This window comes from Aptenodytes patagonicus, chromosome 5 (assembly GCF_965638725.1).
Source record: "Aptenodytes patagonicus chromosome 5, bAptPat1.pri.cur, whole genome shotgun sequence".
Lineage (NCBI taxonomy): Eukaryota > Metazoa > Chordata > Aves > Sphenisciformes > Spheniscidae > Aptenodytes > Aptenodytes patagonicus.
Window position 1 is genome coordinate 1,806,165 of NC_134953.1, and position 12,064 is coordinate 1,818,228.

The window sequence follows — 12,064 nt, forward strand, 5'->3', positions numbered from 1 at the left end:
CTGGACTCCAGTGTTTTTATTCCAGTGCAAGAAAATCAGCCAGCCAGCCAGCAAAGGAGGTTTGAATAAGGTATTATTCTGTAATTCAGAACTGTGCTGTAAGGCACTTTCACATGAAATAATGATATGGTTTAAGTAAATTTTATCCCTCAGTTGAAACTGTAACATGAAGAAAATGGATTATCTAATATATGCTTCAAAAATAAATGCCTCTATTAAACTAATCATGCCAATGACTTGTGTTTTAAATAGGAGAATCTTTTGTCTGGTACTGCTTGCATATTAAAAAGCTTAGCTTGAATTCAGACTCAAACATCTTCAGATCTTGCAGATAAAAACATGTATCATTGACAAAAGTCCTGTCCTGAAATACCGTCTGTCTTAGTTATCGATAGACTCCGGGTTTAAGATTTTTACATGATGTGTGGATTTTGTCTTGTGTTCTGTAGGAATGTGCTTGGTTGTGCTATTCTGTAAGTCTGCAGATGTATGCTACAGGAAACCTGTTCCCGGTAACCATGCAGCAGTCCTCCTGTACCTGAACTCCGACAAAGCTTGATTCTGATGTCACTATTTTTGTCCCTGTTAAATTATTTTGTACATGCTTTCATGTGTCTTCTGCAGAGTGCTTGCAGCCCCCAGCCCTCTTTCACAGCCTAAGCCTTTCCATGGGTCCAAGAACATGTCATTAGCAGCTTCCACTATTTCATCTGCTCTCTCATCTCAGTCTAGGTATATCTGTAAAGCTATCTTCTTCTTCTTTTAACTTAATTTGTTTTTATTCTGTATTACTCTCTCCGATTTAAGGTTTTCAGCTTCTTAAGAGATTGTCTTGGCAGAGACTGTTGAAAAGCATGATGTGTTTAAAGGAATAGCCTTCTTGCTTATCTTTCACGTTAAAACCGAGCTAGGAAACACCTAAGTGTTAGATTTAGGATATGTGACCAAAAGATCCTTTTGGAACAAAGGTATTTCAGTTGGGTGGTTTGTCCTGTTTTTGCCATCTTAAAATGAAAATATTTGTCTAGTGGCACTGGGTGGGAATGACAGACTTCCCTCCCCCCCCCCCCCCCCCCCTTGGTGAAAACACAGGACCACAAGAATCACAGACCTTCTTTTATTATGCTCTTAATCATGACTAATGAAAGACCACTGATAGGGAAAGGTAGCATCTATCACTAGAAAGAGAGAATGCTGCTGTACTGCCTCACTGCTAAGCCCCTTCATTGCTTTTATTAACACTTTGTCAAGACTAACAGGGGAGAAAGCAGTAGATTTTAAGATTGATTATTTGAACATAATCTTCAAAAATAATGAAAAACTGAATCGGCAATACATTTGAGATTTTAATTATCCATGTCATTAATTATCCAAGCAGGCAGAAGGCATGTTTTCACAAAATGGTTAATGCATGCATACGTTTTTAACTGAAGGCTATTCATTTAAGAAGCTATAGTTCCTTTGTATTAATCACAGAACTACGGATAGACCTTCTGAATCCCAGAACAGGCGCTCTTCACGTGGTAGCTATGTTGGTCAGGAATAGAGTATAACAGTTACTTGGGACAGATTACTGTTGGCTTTTCATTTTCCATGCTAGCTTTTGGTGTAAGAATTAGATGCAGATACCTTTCGTTATCTTCTGGGATAAATCTACTCTTCCATAGAAGAGCTATGTTTTCACTGCTGTCTTGGAAATGACAGTTAAGCAACAATTATGTATAATTTACATATAAACAGCTAATAAATTAGTATAAAGATAGCCATTATTTGTTGACACTACTTGCATGGCTATCTTAGAGCTAATATAATGCTATTTCTTGATTGAGCCTTTATCCATTTCACTTTAATTCCATGTTCCTTTCATGGGGAGAAGGGAAGCGGCGTGAGGCCTTGAAACTATAAATTCATTTGTAGTTATGTATCAATATGGGCTAACCAGCGTGAATCACAATTTTAAAGAGTAATGAGGACAAAAAGATCACCTTGAGATACTAAAATTTGCTTCCAATTCAAATGTCTTATCTCCTGCATTAGGCTGGCGTGGCCCATTTTACCCTTTCCTGCCCCTTTGAAAGGAGGCAGGTTGCCGGGGGAGGCTATGCGTCTCCATTCTTGAAGGTTTTCAAGACGCCATTGGATAAAACACTAAGCAACCTCAGAGGTGGCCTTGCTTTGAGCAGGCGGTTAGATGAGAGACCTCCTGAGGTCTCTTCCAACCTGAAAGATTCTGTGAATCTATGGAAAACAACTGTCCGTTTCAGAAAGCAACGCTTTAATCAGGCTACTAAAAGCTATTGCTCGTACGTGGCAATTATTTAAGTCAAAGATACAAGACCTACAGCATATCAGCTTTATATGCTACTGCCCTAAAATCTTACTTGCCAATGGATGACCCAGGTATCATGCTGACACACACGTCAGGCTATTATCAGCAGGCAAATGTTATTGTCTTAGCTAATACCTCTCTTGGAAGTTCAGTAATTCAGCGAGCCTTGGGACATAAAAGCAAATCAGAAGCTTGTAGGATCTGTAAAAAATTGGTTCCCTGATAATCAGGTACAAGAAGCAAACTCAGTTTGGGTTTTTGGGGGGTTTTTTTGAGGGTTGTGTTGCAGCTGAAGTAGGTTCTTTATCTTTGTGCACTACTTCCATGTTTGTTTTAAAAACTGTCATGTAGTATAGCTAGTGTATTCAAACATAAGGGACTAAAACTGGCTTCTAAACTGATTTATAATTCAAATTTTTGAGCACCTGATAGTTTGCATTTAGAAATCAAGCAATGCATTAGCATGCCAAAATATGGACTTAAAAATCCAGTTTCAGCTTGACATATACCACTGGAGCATTGCAGCATTTCATATAATTTTAGTTCAATATAAAATACAGATGACCTTGGTTACAACAGTATCCCCATCCTGTAAAACATGCTCAGGTAGAATGAGGCTGAGATTTTACCAACCGTGGTTCCAGTGTTGTTTGGGTTTGGTTTTTATTTTTCCTTCTAGATACCTTAAAAAGGTCCACCAAGAAAATGCAGGAGGATTTCTTGGTCAATGTCCTTAACTATTTAAACCTGATTTAATTTAATTTAAACTTTGGTAGATCAGTTCTATAGTGATTTTGCTTTTGTGAGCAAAGGCCATATGCATAACACCTAACATGAGTAAAATCTTCATAATGTTGCTAAAGAGGAATGTTTGAAGTAAGTCATTAATCCTTAACTGATCGTGTTACTCTTACTTTTAAACCTGCAGTGTTAATCTTTCTTTTTCACTTAACGATCTTACTTACAAAGAAGAAAGCGTAGCAGGAGTGTTTCAAATAAGCTGTGAAGCTCTTGATACAATTGGTTATTCCATCTGGAGGGCAAAAGCAGGGTAACCAGTGAGACAGCACTCTGGGAATACAAAAACAGGAGAAACAGTGGAAAGAGTTACGATTATGGTTCCAAAAGGAAGGTGTAGCTTCTGCGATCCTAGGATTTTAATCCAAGCAGCGTGTCTGTGGTAAAGGGAAGAAAAACTCTTCTCCAGAAGCTGGGAAACTAAGTGGCATATGATAGGCTTCTGGTAATTCTGGCAAATGTGGGCTGTGCTCCTGTGGGATGCGATTGTTGCCCTGCGCTGCTCTGCATTTAGAGAGGAGCTGTGTTCATTCTGAATCCTCTTGTTTCTCAGACCATACGTTGTGCAGGCTTTTAAGTACTTTCTGTATTTACAGAAATGAATCACTCATGTTCTGAAATGATGCTGCTTCCCCAAGAAAAAAAAAAAATCTACCTGTTTACCTAAGACCCTCTTTGGTACATGAACAGTAGAATGGTACTGCAAGGGAAAAGTTGAACACGATGGCTTGATGTTGCTGCTTCAACTACTTCCAGCCTGTCCTTTCTGTGGGGTTGTCCTAGTTGCCTCATAAGCTAGGAACCTTAGCTGATCTTTGGACTTTGGTTCGTTCGAGGTTTGCTTTTAAGATTTGATGCAACTTAAGCTTATGACACTGACAAAAAGAAACTCATACTTGTTTTTCTGTGCTAATACAAAAAAATGGTGAATGTCAAAGCAAACAGTCCAGTGGTTGAATTAGAATTCCACAACTAAAGAAAGAGCAAAACTGGATGAGAGGGACTTACGGAGCAATATACTCAGCTCATTTATTTATGTTACCATTATTCAGGTTTCACAATGATTCCTAGCTTAAATAAGATAAGCAAAATGTAATGTAATACTGATCTTATATGATTATAAATATGTACATGTTGTTTACTTTAGCACTTAAGAGCACCTCTTACTCATAAGGAAATTCACTGTAGGACAAGATATCCCAGTTTTCTTGCTATATTTTTTTCAAATACAACTTTTGTCTCATTTTAGTTTCAACCGGCATTCTTCCACCTCCATCAGCTACCAGTCAAAGAAGAGGTATAAAAATGTTTTGTGCAGCTACTCTACGTTGAAAGCACTTAACAAACCAGTTTATTGCTGCTAGTAGGCATCTACTGAAGTATTAACATAAAAATGATCTGCTTAAGAAATATTTACTCTTTCTGACAACTAATAGTTTTCAGAGCCAGTATTTAATTCGCTGCCTGTCACGTGCCATTGGCTGCTGCAGATAAATTCAGTAAGGATGCTTTCACTGCTTTTCGAGATGCCATTGCTTCCTGTTCCATTAAAGCATCTTTGATTCTTAGGACATCTTTTTATTCTTTCTTTCTTTTTTCTTTTTTCTTTCTTTCTTTTAATCACACGCTATTTCCTTTTCTTCAGCAGAAATTCTGATAAATCTTTTAACTTCACTAAAACCCTTAATGATGTAGTGTAACACTTTATTTCTCTTTGACAAGCCTTTTTATCTTCCTTATTGTATTTAATATGCATCATACACTTGTAAAAGAGTTCAGTAGTTGACTTCTTTTAATTTTGCCGTGATTTTGGTACTATGAATACAAATTTGTGTGTGTGTTGTTTTTGGTTTTTTCAACTTCATCTCCCTGAACATACAAGGAAATCTAGTGGCATGGTTTTATCATGCTATTAACTTTGGGAAACACTTGAATTTTGAATAACCATTTTTCTTCATGACAGTCTAAGTATCACTAATCTGGCTCAGAACTTCTTTATGTATTTTGTGCATTAAGAGAGCTTCAAATGAGTCCTTCTACCGATGGACCTGCACATCTGGGAGTAGACTTTCCCGAGTGTATGCCATTTTCAGATTAAGGCTGTATGACACGTGATTTAAAATCTTTTAATCCACACTGTAAATATTGATCACTGATCCTGTAAAGGTAAGTATGTTTTACTGGTTTTCTGTCTAGTTTACCTTGAATAGTAGATTTTAAGACAAGGAAAGGTCTTTTGATAGTGTGTATTTAGCTAAAGGCATTTTGAAAGCTGTATGTGAAGCCAGTGTACCTGAAGCGTACATCTTCCTGTCTGTGCGACGGTAGGAGCAATGATCCTCTGTCCAGTGACCCCGAGTACAGTGCGTTCTTAGGCACTACAGATGAGGAGGTATGAACAGGACACAGATGGTGAGAATGGAAAGTAAAGTCTTGCTGCGCTTAGAACAGCTTTGGCGGTTACAAAATCACAGCACAGCTCACAACAGAATTTACATTGAATACAAACCCACTAAAATAGTTTATCTTGGAGAGTCCTGTTCACTCATGGTATAGTGGACCCAAATCCAGCCCTAAGCCCTAGACTAGGTACAGAAATAATTAGCTATAGTCGTTGTAGCAATAGCTGTGTTTCTAGGTCTAACTAAATAGACAAAATAAATTAGCCTGAGGCAGCAATGCTATGCAAGCTAGGTCTATAGTATAAGCACTGTCAGAGCAGCAAAAAACTATGTTGTGAGGATGGGTTTATTTTGTTCAAAATTAAAAATCAAAAGTGTACATTTGTCAGAATGCTTTTTACCTGTACTGGAAGGAATTTGCTGGGTTTGCCATATGTAAAAATTATAACATGTTCTCTCCAGATGGCATCTATTCCCACCATTAAAGAAAGTACGAGCCAAGGTGGACCAATGGTCTGGCAAAGCTGGACGCTTCTTTTCTTACGCTGATAAATGTTTTCCTGTAGACGTAGCCACTATGGAAATAACTCCTAAGCTGTCAGCACAAGCGGATAGGGATCTGGTTCATACAGATAGTTTTACTTTCTTTTTCCCTTCAGTTTCATTGTGTTATCAGGGTGAGTAAGAATGATGTTCAATAGTGAATGGGTTTTATTACTGCACGCGTCTCAGTAGCTGTTCCTTCCCTTCCTTGTACTTCCTTATCCTCTCTTGCTTGCTCTGTTTGTAATGCTTCTTTAGTGGTCTAAGAAGAAAAGTCACTGCAAATAGAATCATCCGAAGTAACAGGCAAAGAGAAGAGGCATATATTTCAATGTGTCACTATAATCAAACTGAGAATCACCATCCGAGCCATAAAATAGAGGAAAACGATTTCTTATTCATGTTTGGAATCCTCAGCAAATGTTTTTAATTTAGGAATGCAGAAATTGCATCATAATACTGCATATCACGTGCTTTTGTGTTAGCTGAATTTGAACATTAGAAAAATTAACGTAAATTGTTGTTTCAGTCTAAATAGGGAAAAGAGTTTCAGAAATGTTTTTTAAAGGTCACTACAATCTTTTTGAAAAGAGTACAATGCTTATAAACAGTAGCTAGTATTGTAGTAGTAGTAGTAGTAGTAATTGTGCTGAGCCAGTATCTTTTTAAGGCAGTGAGATATGCCTCATTGATTTATCGTGGACAAGAACAGGCCTGTTTGTTTGTAGAGGGACAGAAAACCCAAACTTTGTATGCATGTTCCCGAAGTCTGATCCCTTGTTAAACTGAGAGTTCCTTTAATAAATTTGTCATATTCCTTCAGTAAGCTGTTTTCTGTGACAACAAGAGCAACTTGGCAGTATTTAAAATCCTTATTTGGCTAATTTTTCTTTCCAAAGAATTGTCCAAGCCTTTCTTAGCAATGACAAAGACTAATGAATCTCTCATTATTCTCTCTGTAGCTCTCAAGGACAGTTCCTCTTGGAGTGCTTTGGAAGCTGCCACATCTGTTATTTCATAATCAGTAACTTTTGCTGTTTATAAAGTTGCTCATACCTTCATTTTGCTTTTAGAAACACAAGCCAGTCATATACACCAACGCCAGTTTCTGGAAGCTACAGTGAAAGTCCTGCTGCTTCTGCTACTTCAAAACCGAGAGTTGTTACTACTGCCAGCATAAAGCCCTCTGTCTACCAGCCAGGTAAGGTGACTTCAAAGTACTGAAAGGATTCAGAAAAGAAATGCACATGCATTTCTTTTAGAAAAAGAAAATGCAAAGAATGCACATTTTGCAATAGGACACACACATATCAGGAAAGATTCATATACATGGGACCAAATGCTGCTAGTTGCTAGTTTTGCTTCAGATTATCTGAAGGTCGAGGATTATGTTGTATTTGTATGCTGCTTTAGAGTGAAAATGTGGAGCAAAAGGAGGAAGAAGAATAAAGGCAAGAGAAAAACCTCTAATAAAAAAATGCGTAGCCTGACTTTTCAAAAGAAATACATTTGTAAAATAACCCAGCACACCCAATTAGGAGCCCAACGAGACTTCAGAATTGATAAAATAGCTTAAGAATGCACAACTCGGGAAGGAGATAAAATAGGTGAAGGTAGCTTGAGTAGGATACATTTGCAAAATAGATAAGGCCATATATTGAACTTCTCAAACTCAGGCTTATATTTGAAATAAATAATCACCTATTAAAGTACTTCGTAATGTTATGCTTCCACTTCCCGCAGCTCCAATTACTGAAGGAATATATTTGATTACTATGAACAAGGAGCTCTTGGATAAACTCAAACACAAAAAGGAAGCCCACAGAGGGTGGAAGCAAGGACAGGTAGCCTGGGAGGAATACAGAGCCATTGTCTGAGCAGCCAGGGATCAGGTTAGGAAAGCTAAAGCCCTGATAGAATTCAATCTGGCCAGGGACATCAAGGGCAACAAGAAAAGATTCTATAGGTACGTCGGGGATAAAAGGAAGACTAGGGAAAATGTGGGCCCTCTCCAGAACGAAACGGGAGACCTGGTTACCCAGGACACGGAGAAGGCGGAGGTACCAATGACTTTTTTGCCTCAGTCTTCACCGGCAAGTGCTCGAGCCTCACCGCCCAAGCCGCAGCAGGCAAAGGCAGGGACTGGGAGAATGAAGAACCACCCACTGTGGGAGAAGATCAGGTTCGAGACCATCTAAGGCACCTGAAGGTGCACAAGTCCATGGGACCCGATGAGATCTATCCGCATGTTCTGAGGGAATCATAGAATCATAGAATCATTAAGGTTGGAAAAGACCTCTAAGATGATCGAGTCCAACCATGAACTGGCGGATGAAGTTGCTAAGCCACTATCCATCATATTTGAGAAGTCGTGGCAGTCTGGTGAAGTTCCCACTGACTGGAAAAGGGGAAACATAACCCCCATTTTTACAAAGGGAAAAAAGGAAGACCCAGGGAACTACAGGCCAGTCCATCTCACCTCTGTGCCTGGCAAGATCATGGAGCAGATCCGCCTGGAAGCTATGCTAAGGCACATGGAAAATAAGGAGGTGATTGCTGACAGCCAGCGTGGCTTCACTAAGGGCAAATCGTGCCTGACAAATTTGGTGGCCTTCTACGATGGGGTTACAGCGTTGGTGGATAAGGGCGACTGATGTCATCTACCTGGACTTGTGCAAAGCATTTGATACTGTCCCGCACGACATCCTTGTCTCTAAATTGGAGAGACATGGATTTGACGGATGGACCACTCGGTGGGTAAGGAATTGGCTGGACAGCTGCACTCCAAGAGCTGTGGTCAACGGCTCGATGTCCAAGTGGAGACCAGTGATGAGTGGCATTCCTCAGGGGTCGGTATTGGGACCGGCACTGTTTAACATCTTTGTCGGTGACATGGACAGTGGGATCGAGCGCACCCTCAGCAAGTTTGCCGACAGCACCAAGCTGTGTGGTGCGGTCGACGCACTGGAGGGAAGGGATGCCATCCAGAGGGACCTGGACAGGCTTGAGAGGTGGGCCTACATGAACCTCATGAAGTTCAACAAGGCCAAGTGCAAGGTCCTGCACCTGGGTCGGGGCAATCCCAAGTACAAATACAGACTGGGCGGAGAATGGATTGAGAGCAGCCCTGAGGAGAAGGACTTGGGGGTGTTGGCTGATGAGAAGCTCAACATGACCTGGCAATGTGCGCTCGCAGCCCAGAAAGCCAACCTTATCCTGGGCTGCATCAAAAGCAGCGTGGCCAGCAGGTCGAGGGAGGTGATTCTCCCCCTCTACTCCACTCTGGTGAGACCCCACCTGGAGCACTGCGTTCAGCTCTGGGGCCCCCAACATAAGAAGGCCATGGACCTGTTGGAGCAAGTCCAGAGGAGGGCCACAAAGATGGCTGGAGCACCTCTCCTATGGGGACAGGCTGAGAGAGTTGGGGTTGTTCAGCCTGGAGAGAAGGCTTCGGGGAGACCTTACAGCAGCCTTCTAGTACCTGAAGGGGCCAACGAGAAAGCTGGAGAGGTACTTTTTACAAGGGCATGTAGTGATTGATAGGCCAAGAGGTAACAGCTTTAAACTGAAAGAGGGTACCTTAGATTAGATACAAGGAAGAAATTCTTCACTATGAGGGTGGTGAGGCACTGGCACAGGTTGCCCAGGGAAGCTGTGGATGCCCCATCCCTGGAAGTGTTCAAGGCCAGGCTGGATGGGGCTTTGAGCAACCTGGTCTAGTGGAAGGTGTCCCTGCCCATGGCAGGGGGGTTGGGACTAGATGATCTTTAAGGTGCCTTCCAACCCAAACCATTCTGTGAGTCTATGATTATTCATTCCTGTGGAAAACATGCTCCTTGATGTTATTTAAATTCCCTTTGTATTAATGTGTTACAAATGGATTGAACTTCTAAAACCATTGATGACCAAAATGCGAACCTTCAAAATGAACAAATTAAATGAGGCAGCAATATAAATCTAAATGCAGTTCTGTTTCAAATTAAGCTTGTTCTGATCTTAGCAAGAGAATTAAAAAGTTGATTTATATCTTGACAGTCAAGTAAATATGAAAAGGCCAAGAATTCTAACAGTCTAAACTCTGTCTTCTGTAATGCTCTATCTCTGGATCTACTGAAATGAAACCAGTGCAAACTTAGACATAAAGCAGACAGGCAGATCAGTTGATTAATCTTTGTATTTGAGATACAAAGGTGGAAAAAGCCAGTTCAGAACTATCATAAGCTATTTAAGGGTCTCAAAGTCAATAAAGGTTTCAGCTTCTCCTCATTTGCTTTTGGTTAAGTGTGTCAGCATATACCATGTTCTCACTGAAGGCAAATGTTATTATTTTTGTCTTGCAAAAAAAGGAAAGATGAAGACAGAGGATTTGTTTCCATAATGCAGAACAGAGCAAACTGTGGCAAGTCAAAATATCTCCTAAATACACTGATTGATACTAAGCCCCATGCTCATTTGGGGGAAGTATAAACTCCAGTTCTCCAATATACAAACCTGCCACAGAAATAAATTAGTAGGTATATCCAATTAGTAGCTGTATCTGTTAAAGAAAAAGCTGGCTGTTGAATTAGACTCGGAATAAGAGGCAATGCTATTGTTTTCTCCTGTGATGGGCAACTTTGCAATTCCTTATATTGCTGGTTTTGAGCCCCATTGCTTCCCAATAAAAGCTTAAAATACACAGTATGGAAACTATGTTCTGTGTCACTATGTACACAACGAACTTCAACTTCTATATATTGTCTGCCTGCGTGTGAAAAATTCTTATTTTGCAGGCACTGCAAGGATATAATGTACTCTAGAGGACAGGAGAAAATTCAGAATAATATGTTATGTGATATATTACGAAGACAAAATTCAAATAGCATTACAGTTGGCAGAGAAAGAAACAGTAAGTCTCCCTGTATTGTTTAGGAGTTTGAGATATACAATAAAGGATTCTAAAATACCTCTCTAATTGAACCCCAAAGTGACTGAGGTACAAAAGAGATTAAAGAAAGATATTTTATTGAAGATGTTTGTTTTTTGGTTTGGTACCTTTTCAAAGTTTTATATATTGATGTAGCACAACGTACTGGTCTTGGAACATGAGCTGGCCCTAAAGACAGCTGCAGTTGCAGTCCTGAGCAAACAGGAAATTGTCACTTGGGAAGTAATGGAGGAAATGGCATTTCCTGTGCCGGATGGGAAAGATCAATAGTACTTTGAAACAAACCGTCAAGACAGTTAGAAAACTTCCTCACCCAACTTTGTCAATGCATATAAATTCCATCCTGCAGTGTAAAATGCAGCCTCAGTCTGAGAGGACCAGCTCTTCTCAAATGATGACATACGAGATCACAAAATCCATCTTTTTCTTCCAGTCTAAGTGCAACCTCAGGCTTGCGCAATAACTGCACTCTCACTTTAGCAAATAATTTCTTAGACTTCTATTTTTGTAAATCCACTGTGTGAGAAGGCCAAAACAGTGGAGATTACCATAAGGATCTGCAATGTAGAATTTAGAAGAGGAATGCCTTTATGCTAGTCCTCACTGTTAATTGGAATGAGATTACTCGCTTTCCTTAAAAATGTGGCCAGCAACTTCCAGATTAAAACACCCGCCAGCAGCCTTATATATGCAATATCCAGAAACCTGAATGAATCACTAAAAGGGTTTACAAGACTATTTTAATCTGTCTCAGATTGAAAAAAACAATGGAGCTAAATTTGGTTAAACTGAAACCAATCTCAAAATGAAACTGCATCATTGAGTATCTGGCTCAGATAGGAGTAATCAGTAAGCCTACAGTCTACTTTAAAGCAAAGAAAGAGTAGTACTTTGACTAATCTAACTCTGGTGGGAATTTTCTGCTGCTTTGTTTTCTTCCTATAGGGAAAGTTGTGAACTCCCTAATCTTTTCCCTTCTCTGTCCCGTAAATTTCATAACCCATTTTTAAAAGGAGCATAGATTTCTTTTCTGAACAAGGTCCACTAGATGGCGGAAAATACTTG

The 12,064-nt window shown here is 39.9% G+C and overlaps 1 protein-coding gene across 9 annotated transcripts in view; it reads left to right on the forward strand.

Annotated features, from left to right (window-relative positions):
• The window catches only part of LDB3 (LIM domain binding 3), a 136,117-nt gene that overhangs the window by 108,156 nt on the left and 15,897 nt on the right, over positions 1-12,064 (forward strand). For 5 of the 9 annotated variants that reach the window (XM_076338296.1, XM_076338294.1, XM_076338299.1 and 2 more), the window contains 3 exons: positions 625-732; positions 4,377-4,424; positions 7,146-7,273. In XM_076338296.1, coding sequence (XP_076194411.1) covers positions 625-732; positions 4,377-4,424; positions 7,146-7,273 — 284 coding nt within the window. The remainder of the gene's footprint in view (positions 1-624; positions 733-4,376; positions 4,425-7,145; positions 7,274-12,064) is intronic. The other 4 variants (XM_076338297.1, XM_076338302.1, XM_076338298.1 and 1 more) reach the window with 2 other exon arrangements.